General features: G+C 47.2%; 1 protein-coding gene across 2 annotated transcripts in view; it reads left to right on the forward strand.

Annotated features, from left to right (window-relative positions):
* Positions 1-17,356: 17,356 nt before the first annotated feature.
* The window catches only part of CABLES1 (Cdk5 and Abl enzyme substrate 1), a 91,365-nt gene continuing 82,805 nt past the window's right edge, over positions 17,357-25,916 (forward strand). The window contains exon 1 of one of the 2 annotated variants that reach the window (XM_090039806.1): positions 17,357-18,261. In XM_090039806.1, coding sequence (XP_089895932.1) covers positions 17,696-18,261 — 566 coding nt within the window. In that variant the 5' untranslated portion in view covers positions 17,357-17,695. The remainder of the gene's footprint in view (positions 18,262-25,916) is intronic. The other variant, XM_090039805.1, reaches the window with a different exon arrangement.

Raw genomic sequence — 25,916 nt, forward strand, 5'->3', positions numbered from 1 at the left:
TTTCCTTATTGAAGCTTATGAGATTTAAAACAATCCTCCAATTTGTCTAGGTCACTCTGAATCCTAGCCCTACCCTCCAGCGTATCTACTGCTCCCCGCCATGTGGTGTCATCCACAAACCTGCTTCGGGTGCAATCCATCCCATCTGCCAGATCATTAATGAAGATATTGAACAAAACTGGGCCCAGGAATGACCCCCTGGGGCACTGCACTTGATACCGGCTGCCAACTAGACCTCAAGCCATTAATCACTACTTACTCAGCTCAACAGTCAAGCCAGCTTTCTATCCACCTTGCAGTCCATTCATCCAACCCATACTTCTTCAGCTTGGTGGTAAGAATGCTGTAGGAGATGATATCAATAGCCTTGCTAAAGTCAAGGTATATCACATCCACTGCTGTCAGACTCTTCCTTCATTGACATTTGAACAACCTCATCATTATCTGATTGCTAAATTGCATTGTTCAGATCAAACAAAAAAGTCAAAGGCATGAGCAGATCTAGGACTAGAAGCATTAGTAATATGCCAGGAGCCTGGAGCTATATTATTCAGTTTAAGATCAAAGCAAAAGTAAATGTAACTTTATTGGAATGTGCATTAATTTGGCATATCATACCTTATGTATTAAAAAGCACAAGAAATTAGGCAAAAGTAATCAAGAGATTTTTTTTCTTCAGTCCTATAGTCATTAGAATTAAATGTACATCTCTTTCAGACTCATAAAACAAAATCATACCTTCTTGAGCATCTTGATAGTGCATCCATTGCTTCACTGAAAGTTATTTCCACACCTGAGTTTATGTTCACCTGACCTATTGTTTCTATACTTGAATTTATGTTTTTAGCTAGAGTTAAAAACAGTCTGCAGAGCTGTGAAACAGGAGTTACTTTACCAAAACAAGTAAAAGACAGCAGAATTGCAGAAATAAAAATAACTGGATCAGTGGAACTTTAAGACTGCTAAAAAAAAGGAGAGAGCATTGTTAACACCCGTGGAATGAAGAGTTTAGAAGGAATCAGATAGATTATAATGAGCCTTGAAATAAAGTCTCTTACTGATGCCTAAATAGAAATGCTGCTGCCACGGCCAGACAGTTTGTTTTAAAGTTTTGGGTGGACCAGGAACCAAAAGTGAATACAATTGCACCTGCCCATGATCAAAGGTCCTCCCAAGAATCCATAGGAAGCATGGTTAAGGCACATCAATTTCCATAGCCGACAGTACACAGGTGAGTGATATGGTTAGCATCACATCTGGCTCCTTTTGCCTGTGAAAACCAAATGATTTGCTACCTATTTTAGATGGATCACCTGGGGGTGGTCTTTGGCACAAGTCTGGAGCAGAACTCAAGACTCATGCCTCTGGAGCCATAGTTGCATATCCTTAACCATCCTTAATCCCCTGCCCCAGTGCAGTAAGAAATTTTGGTAGTATTGCCCAAAGAGAATGGCATCTCCACCACTCTCTCCTAGGTGCACTGTTTCTGCAGGTATAAGAAGAGTAAAATGTAGGAAGATATTTATTTGCGTTCCTAGAATCGGAAAATACCAAGTGGAATGCACACAGGTAGCAGGTTATGGGTGACTTAGAGCTGATTCTTACTGCAGAATTACAGTAAGAATTACCAAAATGTGCCCCCATTCACATACAAAAACTTTAACTTGAGTGTACTAGTGCTCTTAACCACACTTGAGTGCTTGACTGACCTGTCCACATGTGTTAGCACTTGTTATCTCTAATGCAATCTGTTCCATCATCAGACAGTAATGTGTTGCAACACAGCAACTTTCCCAAGGGGCAGAGTGATTCAAAAGGAGTTAACTCTAGCACAGAGACTTCAAGATAACTCTGCAGCAAAGGAGTATATTCAGAAAGTGCCATTTCTGAAAACCCACTTTTCAGAAAAGATCCACATCATTAATTGCTGAAGCTTCTCATTTGGCCATGTATTTATTTTTCCCTCCTCGCCATCTCTTTGAGTTCAGACTTCTCTCTGTGTTATATGAACAGACCCACCACATTTCATGTTCTCTGCAAACATGTATAGTTATGACTCCTTTCTTCCCCTGTTTCACTGCCATCAGGGTGCATAAGACTGTCTTTTCAGCAGACAACTTTGCATCACCCTCTGGCATCTGTAAACAAGAAACTTTGTTTCAAGTGAGCAGAATGGATTGTTTGAAAAATGGATTCTTTTGAGAATTTCTCCCTTGTTTTCCTTTAAACTTTGCAGTTTTGCCCGAAGGACTAGACAAAAGATGTGGTAGTGTTAGACTGATGTTGTAGCCACAATGTTTTCAGAAATATGCAAGACACAAGAATATTTTTTGGGATGATGTCTTTCATTAGATCAATGGCATGGTCAGGAGATTGTTACAGATGGAGTATAACATAGGCTATTCTGTTTGTTACTTAACACAAGCTCTGCTTGCTTGTTTCTCAGACTTGAAGAGGAGTAATTTCTACTCCAAAGCTAAGATGAAAGATCACAGATTGGTAGGAGACATCATAATAGTTTTCAAAGACTCTTTTATTTCTATTTTTCCAAGTTTTCTTATCCAATCTGCTGTGAAGCAGTTCCCCAAAACATCCATACTACTACTAAAATTATAGGTCCTCTGTATGGTAATCTGTCCCAGGGGTTACAGTGTGAAGTCAGTGCAGTTATCTTTTCTAAACCAAACTCCAGCATACAGAAATGACACCAGACTAGCAGCCTTCTGTATTGGGCAAAACAATGGACTGAACAGACCCTAAGTCACAGCAATGTATACTTTGTAGCAACCCCTACAATTTCTTCTTTTCTTACAACTCACTAGAGAGAGGAGGTCAGAGACACATTGTGTATCTCAGCTACAAGGCCATCTCCAGGGGCTGGGGGGGCGAATCGGGGCAACTCTCCTGGGCCCCACATTTTGGGGGGCCCCGTGGAGCTAAGCAGAGCAGCAGCTCTGTGTCCAGCTGCTCATTACCCCCACCTGCCGCTGATGCTGCCGATGGCAGCAGCAGCTTCTTCAGGTCTGGGACCCGTGGGATTGGAGTGGGGGCAGGGCCCCACATGGGCCGATTTGCCCCGGGCCCTGCACTCTGCTCAGGTCGCCTTTGCTCAGCTGTGTACACTCATTTTAATGTGAAGGTATATATAATATACTTTATGCTAACCTATAGAAGAGTAGCATCATTTCATAATAATGGTCTATTGGGTTGCTTCCTTAAGTGGGTTTATTCCTGTATGCAGTAGGAGAAAGGTTGCCAGGTCACCTTACAATCGTTGGTGGATATACACGTTATACCCTGCAAGCTACCCAGCTACCCTGAAATCTTCCTATAATTGCACTAGTTTAACTAGATAAATGTAGTTACTCTAGGGTGGTCACTGGTCCCGTTTTATACCAGACCATCCCATTTTAAACTTGTTGTCCCCTGCCCATTCCTGAATGAGGAGCAGACTGCAAAATGTCCTGTTTTTCAGTTAATTGGTGGAAATGCATGTCAATCGTTTGTCCTTGTGATTCTATTGTCTGTGCCTAGAGATAATGCAGTGCATAGCCAGGAGGAGCAGGGTTTCAAGGCAGCCAGGGAGGGAGGAAGGTAGAGGATTCCAGAGGCAGGTTCCTCTGTGCCTGCACAAGAAGCCATGGCTCCAGTGCACATGCAGGCATGGTGAGAGCTGAGGCACTTCTGTGTGCCAGAGCTCCCTGACCCTGGGCTGGGCATGTGTGGGTGGGCCCATGTCCTGGGGCAACTGAACTGTCAGGGTCAGGCAGTTGGTCTGTGTCACAGAGCTTGTAGGTGCCCTGTGACTGAGAGCAGAAACGCTCGGGAGAGACCCCTAGTGGTGGGAAGGGGGAAGCTCAGCTGCCAGTCACCAGGACTGCACAGGTGCTGGTTGCCCCAGCAACCAGGGAAAACCAGAGACAGGAAGGGGCGGAGCTTAGCCCTTCTTAAGCCCAGGCAGAAGGCCAGGAGGGCAGTTCCCCTCCAGCGGCCGAGGGAGGAGGAACTCAGCCAGAACAAAGGGGAGAACTCTTGACGGTCAGAACATCCCCTGGTTCCTGCGGGGGGCGGGGGGGGTTGATGCGCTCTCTTCCTCTCTCTCTGGTAGGGATGGATTTGTATTTTTGACAAGAACAGTTTAGCTTTATGTTATAACCCAGGGGCTTTGAGTTGTATTTTTACTGTTTAACCGGAGGACTGGGTGAGGCTATAAGGGGTTGGAGAAGGCCTCATAGGGACTCCACAGTAGTGTGGAGGTTCCTGGTGCTGGAGAGGGTGCAGCATTGTTTGGGGTGCATGGGCCCCAGGCCCGGAGTTAGGGGACAGCGAGGAGCCCCAAGAGTGAGGAGGGGCAGTGAGGAGCCCTGAAAGCAAACGAAGGGCCGAGACATAATAACAGGGCCCAAGTCAGATCACACCAGCACCATCTGCGAGGCTTGGGCTGCAGTGTAGGGGAGGAAAAGGAGCCACAGGCAGCGCCCCCTGTCATCAGGGTGCATAAAAATGGGCATCCTCCTGCTGATTCCAATCATCTATTAATCAAAAGTAAGATCAAGGCGTGGCAGGCGAGTAAGCAGGAGGTTGGCCCATTGCAGGAGGGTGGAGCCACACTTCCAGAGGGGCTCCGAGAGTAGGACTCCTGCCACAATGGTGCATTGGCCAGGAAACTTTCGTGCGGCCATCCGCACCCTAAAAGGCTGGTTGGTCCCTGTGAAGAGACGAGCCCTTGGGTCCATCTGGAGAGTGTGATGGGAATGGATACCAATGCCAGACACCGAGCCACAACGGCAAGTCGAGGGTCAGCCCTACCGGACAACACTAAGCCTACGGAACCATGACATAGGATGAAGGGCACTGGTAGCCAACACAAAGGGGGGCACCTACCCGTGACCAACGACTTGGTAGGGATGTGTGGCTACGAGACCCAAGTCAACACTGAGGCAAGAAATGAACTTCCCGCACTAACGGTGGAGGTGATAGTGGAGGGGAGGAAGGTACAAGCTGTTAGATTCTGGCTAACTACAGACTATGGTACGAATGTGGTACCAACAAAAGAAAAGGGGGTAGCTGATCAGGTGACAGTGCAGTGTTGGTGTGGAAACCCCCTCGAGATCTACAGGGTGAGGGCCACCCTGCAAGTAGACAAGAAGACCCGACAGATGCTGGTCGGAGTTGCTGAACATTTGCCTTATCCACTAGTGTTGGGCTGCGACTGGTCTGAATTGTTGGAGGAGATAACCAATGTGAGGCTAGGGGAGAAGGCAGAAGTATTCATAGGCACAACCAAAGCACGCCCTCCCGACGAAAGGGGTGAACAAGAAATGGACATCTCACACCTATGGGAAGACGAGCATTTCCAGCTGGAGTAAAGTCGAGAGCCTGATTTTCAGCCAGCATTATGAGAACATCTGGCCCAAAGAAATGGAGAGATCTTACAGCCGGCGCTGATGAACACAACGCTGAGGTTCGAGATCAGGAATGACCTCCTGTATCGAGTGGGGTTGGGGAAGCCAGAAGTGGAGGAGGTTGCACAGTTGCTGGTGCCTTGGCGCTATTGACAAACTTTATTGAAGGTGGCTCACGAGCTCCCTATGGGGGGACATCTGGGCAGGGATAAGACTGAAGCCCATGTTTGGGCAAGGTTTTTTTGGCCAGGACTATTGCAAGAAGTGGCGAAGTATTGCGCTTCGTGTCCTGTGTGCCAAAAAGTTAATCCAAGATCACCCCCAAAGGCTCCTTTAGTTCCAATACCTTTGGTGGAAGTTCCCTTTGAGCGAGCGGCATTGGACATCATGGGGCCACTTCCCCGAAGTAGCACCGGGAACCAGTATATTTTAGTGCTACTGGATTATGCTACAAGATATCCAGAAGCCGTGCCGATGCGAACCGTAACTGCCCCAAAAGTGGCAAATTTGCTGGTGAAGGTATTTTCCCGCGCTGGACTCCCTAAAGAAATGCTAACAGATCAGGGAACAAATTTCACATCATGGGTGTTTGAGGGACAGCAGTATACCACCCCCAAACGGACGGGCTTGTAGAACGATTCAGTCAGACACTGAAGCAAATGTTGAAGAAGTTCGTGGTCGAGAGACCCCAGGAATGGGACAAAATGATACCACCATTGTTGTTTGTGGTAAGGGAGGCACCGCAAGCCTCGATGGGTTGCCTTTGAACTATTATACAGCCGCCAGCCAAGAGGGATCCTGGATCTGATTAAGGAAAGTGTCAGAGCAAAATTTTGAGTATATGCTGCCAACACAGAAGAGCTGGACTGACATGCGCATTTAACTCTGTGAGTGGAAAGTTCCAAGGCTTACCCAGCCCTTGCCCCCTGGGTGACCTACGGACCTGTCAATCATTGTTGAGACCTACTTTCCCCACAGACGCATGCTCAGACTGTGTCAGCTTCTGACTGAGAGCATGCTCAGTCAGAACCTGACATGAGGTAATCTGGCTAGAAATTTCTCTGCGGAGAGCATTCTGATTGGCCACCAAATTTATATAAAGTTCAGTGAGCCCCTCCCTCGGAGGGGAAAAGATCGCGTTAGCTGGAGACAGAGGCTGGTGCTGCAGGGACTGTCTCTCAGTCAGGCTTTAGGGCCTATTGATCTCCTCCCTCACCCGGCGTTCTGTGTTGCATATTGCCAACGTAGTGCGGTTTTGTATTTCCGGTTCTCGACTTACCTTTGCTCTTATTTTCGGCTACGATTTTGGATCATCCTTTTGGACTCTGTTTGTAACTCGGTTTCGGATCATCGACCTCGGATTTCTTCATCGGTTATGACTCGGCTCACATCCACTGACCTGACGTCTCCGTTGCATCACCTCCTGGCTTTCGACCTCGGCTTTCTCCCTCGACCACTCGATTGTCCATCACCTTGGACTGGCATCACAGCGTTTCATTACAGTTTTGTTCATTTGTGTTTCCCATTTGATGAGCTGTTGACCAGCCCTGGGACTTATCCGACAGGCTTGTCTTGTCGGTGAACCTTGTGGGCCAACGGACCCCTTTGTTGTTTGTTGCTGTAATCATCACTGTAACCGAAGAATATCACACCTGCACTCTACTAAGCATAAGTTCAATAAAAACTCCCCTTGTTTATACCCGCTGCGAGTCCCCTCCTCTGAACTCCATGCCAATAATCCCACCTGTCCGTATCTGATTGCCACCCCGGCCCACCGTGACCTTGGGGCCCGATTCATTCTGTTCGGTTTACTCCGACAGAAAGTTGGGAGGAACAGCAGAGTAGAGACCAGAACTTAATCCAATATGTCATGCATCTGCGGGAACGTCTGGAAGCAGCCCGAAGTGCGGCCCTAGAAAATCTCAAGGAGGTGCAACAGCATCAAACGAAATATTATAACCGAAGCACACAAGCAAGAAAAAAGGAGGTGGGAGACCGCGTCTTGGTTCTATTGCCTGACCGAGAAAGTAAGCTGCTTGCACGGTGGCAAGGACCCTATGAAGTGGTACGCCAAGTAGGGCCCGTAGACTACGAGGTGTACCAGATAGATAAACAGAAGAAAAAGCAAGTATACCACATTAACATGCTAAAGAAGTGGGAGGACCAGGAATGCATGTACCTATCCATCCATCCCGAGGAATTGGAATTGGGACCCTCATTGACTGAGGAGAGTGGACTGGGGGACGTGGAACTGGGCCCACGATTATCAAAAGCGCAGAGAACACAGGCCACTGAGCTAATCAAGGAGTATAGAGATGTATTCCAGGAAACACCTGGGAAAGCTCAGGGTGTGGTGCATTGAATAAGAACTCCTCTGGGCCAGGTGGTCCGTGAGAACTGGTGGCAGATTCCCCAACGACTGCAGAGCCAAATAAAAGAGCCCTATTGTGGCAGTACCTAAGCCCGATGGGAAAATTCGCCACTGCATTGATTTCCGGAAGGTGAATGCAGTAGCTAGGTTCGATGCATACCCAATGCCAAGAATAGACGAGCTGATAGAGAACATTGGGCAAGCTCACTATATATCCAACCTAGACCTGACAAAAGGGTACTGGCAGATCCCAGTGGCTCCCGAGGATCAAGAAAAGACAGTGTTTGCCACCCCCAGGGTCTTTTCCAATTCCATCGTATGCCGTTCAGATTACATGGAGCTGCAGCTACATTTCAATGTCTGATGGACAGAGTCTTGGCTTCACACAGGGGCTACATGGCAGCTTACATTGATGATATTGTAATCTACATCGCAAGGTGGGCAGAACACCTCACGGCACTGAGAGCGGTAGTGCAGGACCTGAGAAGGGTCGGGTTGACAGCCAACCTGAAGAAATGCACAATAGGGAAAGAAGAAACCCACTATCTGAGATTCCTAGTAGGAAGTGGACGGGTAAGACCATTGTTGAGCAAGGTGGAGGCATTACAGAGGTATCAAGCTCCTCATACTAAAAGGCAAGTGAGAGCCTTTTTGGGGTTAGCCAATTATTATAGGAGGTTTGCACCTCATTTTACGGAGGTGGTGGAACCTTTGACCGAGATGACAAAGGCAGAAGCTCCGACCAAGGTGAGATGGACATTGGCTGCGGAAGAAGCTTTCCAAGCAGTAAAGGACGCACTGTGCTTGCAACCACTTTTATATACACTGGACTTTAATAAATCCTTCCAAGTACAGACAGATGCCTCAGAGGTAGCTATTGGAGTGGTGTTGCTGCAGAGAGAGGGTGAAAAAGAACGACCCATAGCCTACATAAGTAGGAAGTTGCATCCTCCAGAATGAAATTATGCCACGATAGAAAGGGAATGTTTGGCAATTAAATGGGCTATCAAAACATTCCGGTATTATCTATTAGGACGTCAGTTCACATTGATTACTGATCACGCGCCCTTACGCTGGTTACAAAATATGAAGACAGCCAATGCTAGGCTGATGAGGTGGGCCCTGAGTCTACAACCGTATTGTTTTGAGATAAAACATCACTCGGGGGCCCTGAATACAAATGCTGACTTCTTCTCAAGGCAATACGAGGAAGAAGAGGGGCCTGGAGAATCAGGAGGACCCCAGACGAAAGAACAAGGGGGGTTGGATGGCAGGGAAAGCGAACCCTGTTATGGGGAGGCAGGGTGATCACTCTAAGTATCGGCCGTTCCAGTCGGGGCCGGCCTGTCAGGAGAGAGAAGAAGGGAGAGGGCCTCCCTCAGAGGGACAGCCCCCTCCCCCCCCGAGCAACGATGCAGCGGCTAACATCCCAGCCGAAGGGTATATCGGGCCTGGGGTCCAACAGGCCGAGGGGCACCCTACCAAGGCTGGCTAATATGGGGGGACTACCTGTGGCAGGTAACTCCCAACAAATCCCACATGGTGTGCCCTTGGGGAAAAGGTGAGTAGGAGGCCCCTGAAAACTTCCACCTCCTGTGTCCAGGTTGTCGGGTGCCAGAAAACAGGTCCAGAGAGGAGCTCTGGCAGAAGCAACACCCGCAAGGAGGAAGATCGACTTGGTGAGTCTGGAATTGAAGTGGGGGAGGCGTGTCGCAGAGCTTGTAGGTGCCTAGCAACTGAGAGCAGAAACGGCTCAGGAGAGACCCCAAGTGGCGGGAAGGGGGAAGCTCAGCTGCCAGTCACCAGGACTGCACAGGTGCTGGTTGCCCCAGCAACCAGGGAAAACCAGAGACAGGAAGGGGCGGAGCTTAGCCCTTCTTAAGCCCAGGCAGAAGGCCAGGAGGGCAGTTCCCCTCCGGCGGCCGAGGGAGGAGGAACTCAGCCAGAACAAAGGGGAGAACTCTGAAGGTCGGAACATCCCCTGGTTCCTGCGGGGGGGGCGGTGGTTAATGCGCTCTCTTCCTCTCTCTCTGGTAGGGTTGGATTCGTATTTTTGACCAGAACAGTTTAGCTTTATGTTATAGCCCAGGTGCTTTGTGTTTTGTATTTACTGTTTAACCAGAGGACCGGGTGAGGCTATAAGGGGTTGGAGGAGGCCTCATAGGGACTCCACAGTAGCGTGGAGGTTCTTGGCGCTGGAGAGGGTGCAGCATTGTTTGTGGTGTGTGGGCCCCAGCCCTGGAGTTAGGGGGCATCAAGGAGCCCCGGGAGTGAGGAGGGGCAGCGAGGAGCCCCAAGAGTGAGGAGGGGCAGCGAGGAGCCCCGGGAGCAAATGAAGGGCTGAGACATAATAACAGGGCCCAAGTCAGATCACACCAGCACCATCTGTGAGGCTTGGGCTGCGGTGTAGGGGAGGAAAAGGAGCCGCAGGCAGCGCCCCCTGTCATCGGGGCGCATAAAAATGGGCATCCTCCCGCTGATTCCAATCATCTATTAATCAAAAGTAAGATCAAGGCGTGGCAGGAGAGTAAGCAGGAGGTTGGCCCATTGCAGGAGGGTGGAGCCACACTTCCAGAGGGGCTCCAAGAGTAGGACTCCTGCCACAGTCTGCATGCCCCTCCCTACTGCCTTGGTACAAGGTAATGGCTTTGAGAACAGGCAGGTGGATCACTGCATTTGTATCTGCTTGAATGCCAGTGGGACTAGGAGGAGGCTCTTGTCATCACCTTCACACCCACACAGCAGCCTGGTGACTCCATGGGGTGTCCTTATGTGTGGGGAGGGGGAGCTTTGGGCAGAGGTCCTCCGGGCTCCTGGGTGGCTGGGCCAGCTCATCAAGCTATTATTTTTTCTCTGGGACAGCCAAACCTGTCTGTCTCCTGGGGAAGGAAGGAGAAGTTCTGCTAGGCAGCTGGCTGCACTCCCATAGGCACCCAATGCCCACCAACCACACTCAGCCCAGCTATGACCAGAATGGGCCCAGGGCAGATTCCCAGGTGCCCAGTGTCTATGCTGAATGCTGATGGGAGGGAAGTGAGGTCCCTGTGCAGCGTGCCCCTGGGTCCCAAGCATGGAGCTCGGCTGGAGTGAGACTGGATCCCACTAGGGGGAGGGGGTGCTTGAGCCTCACATCTGCTACTCCACGATCTCTCAAGGCTGAAATGTCTTGAGAGAATGGCAGAGCTGTGGGATATGTGAAACCACAATGCCAGGGAAGCAAGACAAGGCTCCCTGGTAGCTGAACTGCAGAGGCTCACAAACTTGCTGCTGATCCTAGCATTTGCTCTCCTTCATTTCAGAGAATGCGATGTGTTGATCAGCGTGGGGTTTGTGGACTGAATAGCAGTCTTTTTGTGGTGGCCATGCCCCATGCTGCTGACTGGCCAAAGGGCCCAGAGGCCCCACCCTTCACTACTGATTGGCTGAGGAAGCATCAGCCCTGCCCCTTACCACTGATTGGCCAAGGGGACCAGTGGTCCTGCCCTTCATCAAGGGGATGATGTCTTGTATTCTGGGGATGCTCAGTGGTTACTCTGAGCACAAATACAATTTCTCTGTAAGGACTCCAGTAAATGTCCTTAACTTAGACATCTGTACTAATGCCATTTCCTCTAATCTAAACAAACCTCTGGGCCAGTCATCATGGGCTATGGTCACTGGGAATTCCACAGCAAGGGCAATTGCTCAGAGTTTGCTGCTATCTCTTGCCCTTGACCCTGACATCTTGGATTTTCTGTCAAACAGAAGAAGAAAGTATGAATAAAGGAAAGCTGGGCTGAGCCCAGGTCCACAAAGACTTGGAGTGAGATCCAAAGGACTTACATACCGTATTTCTCAATTTCTTATCCAATGAATATTTAATGTAAAGTGCACAAGCCAGGACAGGAACTGGGACTCAACCTAGCACTTCCTCCTCTGTGCCAAGCACTCTAACCAGTAGGCACCCTCTTGTGTTCTAGTCTCATAAATCTTGTATGCCTCTGCACAATAGCACAGCTGTAACAGGAGGGATGGTCATTGCTTTTCCCAGCCTATTTGATAGTTTGGTGGCCAGAGCACTCTGCTAAGGAGAGGTAGGGGGGAGCAATACATTTGGACCTTTCTGGTTTGAAGCTAAGAAGGGCCTAAAGCTCAAGTTTCCCACTTCCTGAGCTGCTGCTCTAACCATATGAAAGCCAGAAGCCATCACGTTCTTCTCTGGCTGAGTTTTAAAAGAAAAATAGCATACCTGCATTTTGAAAGAACAATTGCAGACACTTCGGGGTACAGTTCCAAGCCAAGCACCTAAGTATTAAGCATTAACAGAGCATACAAACATGCAACTTTTTGACAAGGTGGCAGCCATCTTGTGAGCTAAATCTACTTAACTAATGTGACTCGAGATAATACACCTCCAAGGTATATTATCTTGCACAGGCAAGGTTCTTTGGGTAGATGTGATATCTTCTATTAGACCAACTAAAAAGTTGGAAAAAAGTTCTTGGCAACCTTTTGGGCACAAACACCCTTCATCAGGCATAGGGACACTCTGATGGTGCTGTGTGTTCTCCAAGGTAGAAAAGAACCAAATTTACAACAAGGATGTCTGAGAGAATGCAAATGAGTGGAAGTTAGAAAGACAATGGGTAGAGATAGGAGGGGAGGGGGGGAAGAGAGGGAAATGTGTGAAGGAATGCAAGTGGTCAGCTGGAGGCAGGTTATCTGGGATGTTAGGTGTCAGGCAGGTTGCAATGTGTCATAAATCCAATGTCTATATTAAGTCCATGATTTTTTGCATCGGCTAGATTTAGGAAGTAAAGTTCATAGACTCGTCTGTGGAAGGAGTTTTATAAATTCCCTCTGAGGATGAGAACTGAGAGATCGGAGAGGGAGTGATTGTCTTGTGAGAAGCATGCACCCACAGATAATTGGATATTTTTGTCTTTGATGGATTTTTGGTGTGTGTTCATTCTGGTGCACAATTGTTGTTTGGTTTCTCCTACGTATTTTTCATCAGGCTCTTTGGTGCACTGGTTGAGATATATTACATTTCTGGAGGTGCAGGTATAAAATCCAGGATTGGTGATGGTTCTTGTTGTGGGGAGTAGTTATTATGGGACTGGTGGAGATGTGTTGGAAGGTTTTACATTTCTTGTCCTGCATTGTCTAGATCCATTTGGTGTGGTTTGGGTCATAGGAAGTTTGCTTTTGGTAATGAGGTTAGTGAGGCTGGGTGTTTGTTTAAAGGCTATGATGGGTGGTTCTGGAAAGATCTCTTTAAGAATTGGGTCTTCTTCCAGTATGGGTTGCAACTGTTTGAGGATCTTCCATATAGGCTCCTAGGAAGGATATTATGTCAAAACTAATGGTGTGTGTTTCATGGGGTTTTTCTTTTTGTAGTGCAGCAGTTCTTCACGTGGTATCCAGGTGGCTCTTTCAAAAGTACAATCTGTCTCTCTGGAGTGTCCTTGTTGGGTGAAAGCCCTTTTGAGATTTGTGAGTTGATGATCACAGGTATTTTCCACAGTGCAAATTTGGTGGTACTGGAGAACTTGGCTGTAAATTACAGCTTTTTTGGTGTGTTTAGGGTGATTGCTGGTTCTATGTATATTGGTCTGTGGGTTTCTTGTATATGGTGGTTTGTATTTTACTGTTCTGGATATTGATAATGGTGTCTAAAAAGGAAATGTTGGTGCTACAGCATTCAAGAGAGTCTGATGGAGGGGTAATGATTGTTGAATTTGTGATGGAAATCAGCGAAAGACTGCAGGTTTTCAGTCCAAATGATGAAGATGTCATCTATATATCTCAGTTACAGCATGGGTTTGATAGTGCAGTTCTTGAGGAATTCTTCTTCCAGGTGGGCCATAAAAAGGCTGGCATATTGCGGGGGCATTTTGGTGCCCATAGCTGTGCCCGTGGTAGGAAGTGTTGGTTGTCGAAACTGAAGTTGTTGAGTGTGAGGATAGAGTGTATAAGTTCAGTAATATCTTGAGGTCTGTACCCTGAATTGTAATCTTGCTCTTGTAGATATGTGATGCAGGCTTGGATGCCATCCTGGTGTGGGATATTAGTATAAAAGCTGGTGACACCCATGGTGGCTTGGAGGGTGTTGCTGGGAAGGTAGTCTATGTTTTTGAGTTTTCATAGAAAATCTGTTATGTCTTGGATAAACTTGGTCTTTGGGTGACAAGAGGTTTTAGGATGGATTTGATGAAACCTGATATTTCTTTAGTTAGGGTTTCATGGTTGCACTGCATTAAGTTCAATCTGCTCCACATACATATGTACACTCTGACAATTCAGTCAATTTTAAAAAGTTAGGTTAGTTTAACTGTCAGAAAGTTAGTACGTATGTACGATCCCAAGATACTCAGCTTCACAACACCTGAGACATTTTGTGGTCTCACTTGTACATTATGGAACCCAGTCCTAAATAATTCAGGCACTCAAAACATTGATTTTGCAAGGATTGTAAATAGGGCCGTGAGTCCTCCCAGCAATAGAACTGAACTTGTTTGTTTTGCCAGGTACAAGCAACTCATATTAGAAACCATTGGTGAAACTGTAAAACAAAAAGGTTTTTTTCTGAGATGCATAACTCTTACTAAACTTGCTTATAGTTTGTAGTTTGAATTTCTGTGTTAATCATAAGCAAATACAATTTAAAACCAACTACTGTACTGTAGTTATGCCTCAGTATGAAGCCGGAGGCATGCAGCTATCTCACAACCACTACACACCCTAGTGTTTGCATGCATATTTATCTAATCATTACATAAGCCATTGATGAGATCACTACCACCAGAGGAAAAACACACATAGCAGGTTGAGTTAATAGAAGTACATGAAGTCCAAGACAGAACTTTATACGCTACTTTGGTAGGCTTCACTCCCTTTTCTTGCTAGGGACTGCTGAAAGAATAAAAAAAAGGACTTCAAATTACCAGTAATATCAGAATTAAAAAAGGGTTTTTTTAAAAGAGAACTAATATGAGAGAGAGAGAAATGATCTTGCCTAGACAAAGGGGTTTGGACTAGATAACTTCTTGAGATCTCCTCCACCCCTATTTTTATCAGTGTTAGGGAAATTAAAAAATAAAACCAATTTACTAACCCTTACCATTTTCCCCATGCAGAGAATAATTTTCTATATTTCTTTTTTTTGCGGGGGGGGGGGAGATGGGGGCAGGAAGAAAGGTTTTTATGTTTTCAAGAACATTCTGAAATGTCTATTGCATAATGCATGATCATCATTTATTCTTATAAGGGTCTTTTGGTTAAGCACAAAACCAAGAATAAATCATCCTGGATTTGATGCTTGCCCACAAACTTCCTAGAGGACACTGAGCATCCAACTGACCTTTAAGCACCTTGTTGGCCAATATGCCATTGTCTCTGTACCACCATGGTGTTGCAAGGTTACATTTGTTGAGAGATAGGGTGGCACAGTCATTCAGGGAAGAGCCTGGAGTCTGATTCTCTGCTCTGCCTCAGCCTTTCAGGGACTATGGGCAAGTCCCTTAAACCCAGATCTCTTCAGGGATTAGGCACCTGACTCAGTGGAAGGGGGTACCTAACTGAACCCTTCACCTATCTGTACCTCAACTCCCCTCTACAGAAGTACAACTAGGGCATTTCACACATCACCTCTATGAAGTGCATCAGTATACTTACGGAGTGCGGTGTGCCCAGTAAAGACGGCAAAAGGGGCTATATAGATCAGACTCTGATCTATATAGAGGCTTAGGGCCTTTTACATGGTAATATTGGATGGCTCCTGGAGCTCCAACTCCTGGATTATCCACACATTAACACCCTAAAGGCCATGTCTACACAAGATGCGTACCCAATTACTAAATGACTGCGCAGTAACCAGCATTACTGCGCAGTAGCATCCCTGCAAGGCTTCCTAGTAACACTGACTGCCCAGTAGTGTCACGTCATGGTCCATGCCCCATGACACTACTCCACAGTAGCTTGTTACTACTGGGCAGTAGTGTCACCTCATGGCTTGTGTCCCATGATGTTACTGCGCAGTAAGCATCTTGTGTAATCATGGCCAAGATGGTTCTAAGCACTCTGTATGCATCTTAAAGTTATGCCATCACAGGACAGGATTATTTCTGATCCCAGCTCCCCAGCTCCTGTTCCGTTAAGGTGTGGCCACTGCCCACAGATATGCCCCCCATGTTGAAATCCCCCAGGATCTCTCACACCTGCTTGGAGAGCAGGGGTAGAAGCCTGTCCTGCCTCACCAGCCCTAGAGTGGCAACTCACAGCCACAGCCCCTGTTCACCAGGCCTCTAGTGGAAAGTCACAGCTGTGCAAGTGGGGGGCATTCAGAGAAGGTTTCCAGACGAATGATTTTCAAACCTTTTTTCATTTGCAGACCCCTAAAAAACTCCTGAATGGAGGTGCAGCCCCCTTTGGATTGTAAGTGTGGGGATTCACATACTTTTGATTGATCATCTTCATCCTTTGCAGATGATCTGTGGACCCCCAGGGGTCTGCAGCCCACAGGTTGAAAACCAGCACGTAACAGGTTGAAAACCAATGCTGTAGGGTGCTAGCGCTAGCTCCAGTTCCAGCTCTTAGCCTAGAGTCTAATGTGCAGATAATCTAGGGGTGAAGAGCTCCAGGAGCTGCCCAAATTATTGTTTAACAAGAGACTTAAGACCTGGAACTGGAGCTACCACTTAGCACCCATCAACACCGGTGCCCCTCACAGGTAAGTTGTAACAAGAGCAGCTTTTAAAGGGCTGGGAGGATGTTCTTCCTGCTTACCATCAGACAACTTTGAGGTAAAAAGATTTTTCCAACTTTTCTATAAGCCTAGTAGCTTTTCCCAAGCAGGACACTTTATCACATGCACAGAACTCCTGCGTAATATGAATTTTCATTTCTACCTAGGACAGTGGTCTCCAACCTTTTTAAGTAGGTGATCACTTTGGCATTTAAAAGCAACCCAAGATCTACCGTGCACTGCTGCTCCCCCGCCCCAGGTAAGTCAGTGGGGAAGGGAGAAAAGCAGGGGGGAGGGGGGAGCAGATCAAGAAAAAATTATTTGGGGGTGTGCCTCTCCAGCAGGTAAGTCCCACCCCGCCGGGGCCCCACTCAACTTACCCTTGCTCCTGTCTCTGCGCCACTGTCCCTCACCACCTCCATCTATCCCCAGTCCCTTCCCTCCCCCGCGGACTGACCTGCTGGGCTAGGGTACCTATATGCACCCGGGCACTCAGCCCCCACCCCGGCCTCGGATCGACTCCAAGCAGGTCTAAGATCTACCGCAAGTCCACTGACTGGTGAGCATTGACCTAGGAGAACTGTTCCAATCGTTGCAATAATCTCCCACGCCTGAGGGAGGGTGCGTGTGCCCGAAAACTTGCAAATAAAGACGCTGGGGGGGGGGCAAATATCTAGTTGGTGTAATAAAAGAGATCACCTCTGTCACGGGCTTTGATTCCTTTTGCCCCTAGCCCCGCAGGGGCGCAGCCCTGACCGAGAGCGGCGCAGAGGGGCGGGGCGGCCCGCACTGACGTCAACGGCCGCTTGCCATGTGCGGCCCCACCCGCCCGCGGGCTCCACCTACCCTCGGCTCGACCCCTCCCCTCCCCTCCCGCTCCCTTAGGCGGCTGGCTCGGGCTTTTGTTTTCTTCCCAGCGCCCTCTCCCCCGCACGTGATTGCCGTGTTGTGGCAGCGGGCGAGTGCCCCTATAAATCCTGCTCCAGGCGGCAGAGGGGAGTAGAGGCAGGGAGGTGTTCGTCGTGCTCACTCCCCACTCCGAGCCGTGGGGAGGGCACATGCCATGCCCGTCACAGCTGCCGCGCCCGGGTCCCCGCTGAGCTGCCCGCGCTCGTCTGCTCCCCGTGCCCCAGGGGGGCGGCAGAAATAACCCGGGTGTGTGGGGGGGCGGTCGGCCGGCCGGACACACGCGCAATGGCGGCGTCAGCTGCAGCCACTACCAGCAGCAGCAGCGCCAGTGGCGGCACGTTGCAGCAGCAGCAGCAGCAGCTGGAGCTGGAGCCGGAGCTGGAACCGGGCGGGAGGAAGCCGCCGCTGCAGCGCATGGACCCGCGGCGCAGGCAGGCAGCGCTGTCCTTCCTCACCAACATCTCGCTGGACGGCCGCCCCCCGCCGCTGCAGGACGGCGAGCGGGAGGCGGCTCGGCCTCGCGTCCCGCCGCCCCCCGGCGCCGCGCGCCTCGCCAGCCCGCCGGCCGCCCCGCCGCTGCAGGTGGCGGCGGCCGCCGGGGGGCAGGAGGAGGAGGGCGGCGACGGCGACGGCGAGGAGGAGGAGGAGGAGGACGCCTTCGCCAGCGTGCAGGTGCCGGCCGTCGCCTTCCTGGGCTCCGCGCCCCCCGGCGCGCCCGGCACCCGCGGCCGCCTCAACTCCTTCACTCAGGGAATCCTGCCCGCCGCCTTCGCCAGGCCCGTCCCGCCGCCCTACTGTTGCCTGGAGCAGGGCGCGCCCGGCGCCGGCGCCTTCGACCTGCAGAGGTCCCGGTAAGCCACACCTGCCCCCCAGCCCGGGGCCCTCGGCTCCCGCCCCGCAGGCCCTGCCCCTAACCCTCTAGGTGTGTCCCCTCCCCCCCCCCCCCCCCACACACCCTGTCCCTAGTCCTGCCATGCACCCTGCCCCTAGCCCCCTGCTCCCAGCTCCCTAGTCCTTCGACAGCCTGTAGTCCTGTCATATGCACCCTGCCTCTAGCCCTTTGCCTGTCCTGCCACACACCTCACCCCTAGTCCTGCCCTACACCCTGCCCCCCAGTTGTCCCTCTACAACCCCTAGTTCTGCCATACACCCTACCCTGCCTCTAGCCCCTTGCCCCTGGTCCTGCCACACACCTTGCCCTTAGTCTTGCCGCATACCATGTCCCCAGCAATGGTGGGGGAGCCAGGCCCGGGAGCATTGTTTTGGTAAACAGCCGGTGACATCATGAAAAACGTATGCAGTTCAGTCTTGTTAGGGAGGTGGGTTTCTCTTCAATGGATCTTTCAATGCATAGATCAAGTGGCCCAGTGAACATCTGTATGGTGCCTCTGGCATGCCCATGAAGTGCAGGGATCCAAGCAGTGCTGGATATGCTGCATTAACCATTAGGGTGTCAGTCTGCCCTTGGCAGAAGAAGAGAGAGGCCTCTTTGGGAAGTTACTGCCTGCTCTTCTTAATGACTGAGTATTGCAGGCAGGCTTGTTTCCTCAGGTTTAACCTGGTGTTTCACATTGGCTAGCATTGCTGTTTTGTGCTGGGTTTTGACATGTTGATCTACTGGGGTTCCCCACTCTGGTCTCTTTTTTGAATGGGGGAAAAAAAAAGAGGGGGGGGGAAAAGAATAGTTGTGTAGAAACTGAATAAAGAGCTCTGTGCAGAGCTGTTTAACAGGCAGATCCCACGAGCACTAGCAGAGTTGAAATATTTTCATTTACAGGGTACATTTAGCAGATGACCTATATCTTTTAGATCTCCTTTGATGAACTAAGGAGATAGATAGTAATGTTACTGATGTAAGGTACAGTAAGCTAAACAGACAGGCCTCTTGTATTTGTGGCTATTCATTTCTCATGATCCAGAGGCACAGTGGGGGGGGGGGGGGGAATCCAGTACTATGCAAATGTAGACTTCAAAAAAGGTATATGTGTGTGTTCTAGGATTTAGTTGTGTCATGGTGAAAATGCATTCACTTGTGAATTAACACTACAGGCAAGTTTCTGAAAGTTTCACTCCAAGTAGTATTACAAGTTCAGGCTCCTGCACACATTCCTGCGAAAACCCCTTTTTCTATTGTTAGTGCAACCTTCATTTTCTTATTTATGCTTCTGTAAAGTGTTTCTCTATTGGTCTGCCTGTTCATTTGTGTGTTTTTTCTTTGCTTTTTGTAAATGGACTTACCATATCACTCCAACTGCTGTCTTGACAGCCTTTTAAATATTAAGAGAAACCTTTCCTCTGACTTCAGTGGGGTTTGGATCAGGCCCAAAATACATGGTGGACAAAGGGCCTTCCTAACTTCTTACAAAGGCCCTTTTAATTACAAGATGCTCTTTCTTCCTGTGGTGAATGTTTTGCCATGCCTGTGGCCCTAATTGTTGTTTTATCCCTTTTTAATGGGCTCTTCCTGTGAGAGAACTCACCTGCTTAATTACTTATGAAGCTCTCTGCTAAGAATACTCAACTGTGGAAAGATAAGTGTACTGTGGCTTGAATGCACAAAATAGTCCTCATTCACTTTATAACATCATATGGGGTGGTGGTGGAAGAACCTGGAAAAAATCATGGGACCCTCCAGATCAGCCCCAACCTTCTTGCATTCCTCACTTGCCTCATGGTTGTCTGATTTGTTTGGTTTTTGTGTTTTTTTTTATTTATTTTATTCTGCCATATGCAAATTGTAGACCTTGAGTAGTGTGTCTAGCTCAATGATTTGTAAGGGTAACTGACCATAGGCTGCTGTAGAAACAGCCTTTTGAACTTAGCTTGCAGACTTCCTAAAAAAAACACTTAGAAACTAGCCTAAATGTAAGTTTTCTCTTGGCTGTATGCTGTATTGGGTTTTTTTGTTTTTGTTTTTTATTTAGCCTGAACTGCAGCCATAACATTCTTGGGTCATGTAATGAATGCTTATGCAGGAATACATCCTGTCCTCCCAATAGGATGACTTCTGGCAATTTTACCCCAAAGCACCAGAGGGTGGGTTGGGTTGGTTTGGTTTGGTTTTTCATAGTTTTCCCACGCTTTTTCCCCCCGCCCCCAACCCAGTTGGTAGCTATAATCCTTCCTTCAATACTTACCTCCATATTCAGATCAATAGATTGTGTGCAGTAGTACTATATTACCATTTCAAGGGACTCTTATTCCCTTATCTTTCATTCTCCCGACTGAATAACAACTGTATTAATTGATCATGTCCTGTGTAAGCTTGCTGGAGTCCCAGCTGCTTCCCCCCACCCCCCATGCATGCTTGGGGTTCTGTTTTATTGACATTCTTCTGAGTTGAATCTCGTATCCACTAGTCCTTAACTGGACCCCTGTCATCTTTGCACTGCCCTACTATCTCTCTTGTTTTGTGGGTTTGTTTTTTGTTGTTGTCCCTGCCCCCAACTGCTTGCTTGTGAGCAGTTTGTGAAATTACAGTGGTTTGGAGAGTAGCAGTGAGGCATCTTGCAATTTTCGCTTTGCTGCTTGTATGAGGAATAGAGTAGATAACTGGAATGATTCAAAGCCAAGCGAGAGCGCCTGACAGAAGCCCTGCCAATATTCAATACTAATCATGTCATGATTCTCTCTCAGTTCTGCATATGCTCATGTGGTGCTGGCAGTGTGCTCAGATTCACAATTAGCATTGTCTGATTTCTCGTGCAGTCTTTTTTCTTCTGTGGGCCAAATTTAGGTTGCGGTGGCCAGCTTCAATGTCTTTCCAGTTGCTCTGTGACCCCAGGTTCTCTGCCATGTGTGCTCCTTAAGGGCAAGTTTTCCCTTTTTAGGTACAGCCATGTATCTTTGTCCACAATGAGGCTGTCTAGATTGAACATAGGATGGAATTTAAGCTGTGCTGGGTATATTAGTTTTCTCTATAAAATGTGTATTGGAGGACATAGTGACATGGTTCCTAAGGGACTGCTTTTTCCCCTTATGCCCTATCAAGATCCCTGAAGTCAGCTGAGAGCAACCTCCTGCAATCAGTATGCCAGTATCATCAATATGCCAAATCTGCTTGGTGGAAACCATGTGTGAGGTCATTCTCGGCAGGTACTCTTCAGCTTTGACCTGCCAGAACTCAAACCTGGGCATGTTTCGGAAGCACTGTAAGACTTTCCTATTTAGGCAGGTAGCAAACAGAGCTAGGCTGAGATATTGTTAGGGGATGGGGTTCTCTTTGTTTTAAGTTGTTGTTCAAGTTCCCATGTGAATTTTATTCTCCTGTGCTATAAGTTTCTCTTACTGTAAAGCAACTCCGAGCCTTGTTGGGAAGGGCAGCATGTAAAGTGAATGAATAAAGAAACACAGTGCGTAGCATCCTTTCAGAGGTCTTACACTAAAGTATGTGTACTGTTAATACTTCAACGCAGTGAATAGGTCCTAATCTTGCGAGTGCTGCATTACAGGATGAATCATGAGTATGCATGTTGCTGGCATAAGCCCAATAACAGGGAGTTCAGATGAGACTTCTACTCTTCTTCCTTCTCAAGAACAGAAGCCAAATGCCCTGCACATGGCCTTCCCTTTATCAGCGCAATGAGCACTGGGAAGTTGAGGAAGTCACTAAAATTGCCCTGAGACAGTCTTTAGTGTACCTAAAAGAGTATGTATAAACATGTAGAGAGTAAAACAAAGTATTCTACCCTTTTGAGTTTGCTTTCATCTTTCCCCTGGCATTAAATTCCATTTATCTCAAGTTTGCTTTAGTCTTTGGATGGACCAGTTCTCTATGCTTAGATAGCACGTTATGGTTGGTAGTAACATGAAACTTTTCTGTTACAGTATCATACAAAACAGGCTGAAGGATGATGCTGTTTTTATTTAATTTTCAGAAGCCATTGTGAATATATATAATCAGTCTCCTGGGTTTTTTGTTTGTGTTAGCAGTTTGGATAATTACATACTAGTTTATATTTAAGAAGGTTATCATTAGCATGGTTTGGGTTTCTTCTATACATGTAGTCACAAGAAATAAACTATACAAGTAGAACATGGAGCTGCTAGCTGTTTAGCGGCTGGTCTATAATTATGTGTGTAGTGGGGAACCCTTTATGCCAACTCTGTTTTTAAAAGTTGGCATCTGGATGTCTAAATTCAGGTTAATGTTTCTGCTGCTTAAGCTGTTGTTTACCTTTAATGATCTATTAAATGGATAGGTTTTTTTTAAGAAGTGCTAGATACCCGAATTGTGTTACCTTTGCTTATTTGGAGTTGCCCCTCACTCTTTAGTAGTCCTAACTAAATCAATGGCATTATAAAATAAGGTGCTACCCAGCATAAGCAAAAGTGCCAAAATCTGGCCTGTGAACAAGTGCTGTATCTGTTCAATTCCAAGATGAGGTTCTCCCCCACTTAAGAGGTTTCCCCCTGTATCTTAACTTTTAATTGAGTCTTGAGTTGAGAGGGGAGGAGGTGGGCAAGGCAGCTTCTCTACTACCTGCCATACCCCCCACAAACTGCCTGACTCCGTACCATTGCTTTCCCCACTGCAGTGGTGGTAGGGACAAATTTTTAAGATGATTTTTCAATAATTACATTCCATACATGGAAAACTATAACACGTATAAACTTTCCATGTATAGAATCCAATTATGCAGGGGAGGAGGGGGGTTGTCTCAAATTCAGGGTCATCTTGGATTTGGGTAAATATGGTTTGGGCATGTTTACACGTGTGCATTTACTGCACAGTAGTCAAAACTACTGCACAGTATGGGTGCATGCATGCCCATACGGTAAAGTAAATATGGTGACTTTATACAGACTAAAGCATAAGCTTGATACCTGTGTGATGCAGGTATCAAATTAATATCCAGTTAATCACTGTGTAGTAACTCCATGTATAGACGGACACCTTACTGCGCAGTGTGTGGACTCACTTGGAACTAACTTCAGTCCTAAGTCAGTCCACACAGCATTTTAATGTACCTACACATGTAGATGCCAGCCTAGTCCCACTTACTGCACCGTAAATTTAAGCTGGCATAAAGGCATGTGTAGACATGCCCTATGTGTATTGCCTTTTATTCACAGTTATGACAATACTTTAGATAATTATTAAAATAGCTCAGTGATGGACCATCCCTCTCACCATTTTAATTAAAGATTAAAAACCCAAACAAAATCAACCCCTTTTTTATTAGCCCCTTTTGTAAGAGAAAAGAATATAACATCTACTTTTTTTTCTTAAGGACAAATAATTGATTAGTGGCCCTGTAATGATTGGATTTGTAGCTTAAATGTCACTTCCCATTGCACTTGCCTGGTTTGTCATGTCAGGCTAAAGGGAAGGAACTTCTTCATAGAGCAGCCGGTTGAGGGAAAGGAACAAATGCCAAGAAATTGAGCACCGTGTTCCTTAAATGGACAGTGTTAAGTAATTCTGGTCTAAAATCTAAAAAGAAAAGTCATATGTTTTAATTAACTGCCCATCTAATTAATTGTATGTTTTAATGATCTAGTTTACTTTCCACTACTTAAAATGTCATTGTTACTGTTTACCTTTCAGCTCACTATACTTGAACAATGTAGGTAGGATCTGCTGTTTGCCTTCAGTTTTTTCTGTGCAGTAACACAATGCTCTGATATTCCAGTATCGTGAAAAAGAGATATTTAAAATAAACAAATAGTGTTTAAAACACATGCGCACTTTTAATACTGGTGTGGTATCTTTTGCCCTTCTTAGTTTACAATCTAAATTTTGGGTTTCTACTCTTAAAGGAGATATTCTAGAAGGAGTAGCATCCTTAAAATTTTAGATTCTACTAGCAGGGTTCTGCCTGGTTCTCTCTTTCAGTGTGTGCACACATACGTTGGAAAAGTTTTAAAAAGACATTAACTCTTCAAGGTACTGTTTAGGAAGTAAATCCTGTAGCTAGCTTTGCCAGGGGATGGAAGAAAATCAAACCTTTCACACTTGACCGAATTAAAAATCTTCAATCAGCTTGAAACTAAGCCACACATGCACACTCACATGTGCACAAATGCATACTATTCAGCATAGTAATGTGGAAACAGTAACTAAAAATTGGCTAGAAAATGAGAAGAAAACATATATTTAAATCACAGACATTGTGGCTAGAGTAAACTTCAGAAGGAGTTAGTCTACTTGTAGCTATTTGAGCCCTCAACTCCTTCATGCATTCTGCTTATTATTATTGCTGTCTTTGAGAAAGAGGACTTCTCATACTTGGAGGAAGAATGCTGTAACTCAATGAGGGCCAACCTGTTTGATAAATATGCCACAAATTAGCCCTGGACCTTCCCTAAGTGCCACTCTGATCTACTTTCCCAACCAATCTGCTACTTTTAGTTGCTGTTTCTTGTCCTGTGCTCCTACCTGATCCGCTGCTCTGCCTCCTCCTTTTTGCCTTCTGCTCCCTGCCTTGCTTTCTGTTTCCTGTCCTATATGCATCTGTGCTGCCTGTTCCCTCCCTGATCTTGCTGTAAATGCAGGGCCATAAGATTCGGACTTTTAACCTGGGTTATGAGTGACCCTGGGTGTGCCATAGACCTACTGCATATTGCTAGGCAAGTCATTTGGGCCTTTTAGCAGTACTGAACCTGTACAGATCTAACTTCAGGTGGTGGTATGAGTGCTCAGGCCCTCTACCTTGGGTTTTCTCTTCTGTAAATTTATTAATATTTACTACTTTTACACTTCATCTGACATTGCTAAGTACTTGGAAAATGTTGGGTGAAGTATATTGTACATCAGTGCAATACAATTAAGTATTTTTTATTGTACTTAAGATAAGGGCATGGCAGCAAGGGGGACATAAGGGTTTACAAAAATACTCAATGACAAATGGGGATTTATTTACTCTGTCACAATACAAGAACTGGGGGTCACAAACTGAAACTAATGGGTAGTAAGTTTAAGACTAACACAAGGAAGCTCTTTTTTACATAGCATGGAACTCATTGGCACCAGATTGTGGAAGCTGACAGGCTAGTTAGATTCAGAAAGGGATTGGACATATTCTTGGAGGAAAGGGGCATCAGTAGCTATTGAGCATAGGGGTTAGGGATACAGCCTCTGAATCAACTTCCTAGACCTTAAATGCTGGAGGCTGCATGTAAGAGGAAAGGGGGGGGGTCATCTACACATAGACAGCCCTCAAAGTTAGGCAAACCTCACAGCAGTTTTCTACAAGTTTGCCTTGCCAACCACGGGGGAAGATAGGTTCCTGGAAGTTCCCGTGGTTAGCAAAACCAGCAGAGCTGGAGAAGCAGAAGCTGTAGGTTGGGGGTGAGGGGCACCAGCAAAGCTGTGGCAAGGTGGTGGGGGGGGGGGGGAAGCAAGAGGCACGAGCAGGAGCGCTGTGTGTGATATTTTCAGACTGTATTTTTCCCCCCCCCCCCCTTCTCTGAAGCATGGGTACTCAAAACTGTGGTTGGCGAGGGGAAACGCATATAAATACAATTTTAAAAATGTATCTTAAACTGTTGTACTCCATGATGG

The sequence above is a fragment of the Crocodylus siamensis genome, chromosome 3, assembly GCF_052110815.1.
Source record: "Crocodylus siamensis isolate JL-2025a chromosome 3, ASM5211081v1, whole genome shotgun sequence".
NCBI classification, from domain to species: Eukaryota; Metazoa; Chordata; order Crocodylia; family Crocodylidae; genus Crocodylus; species Crocodylus siamensis.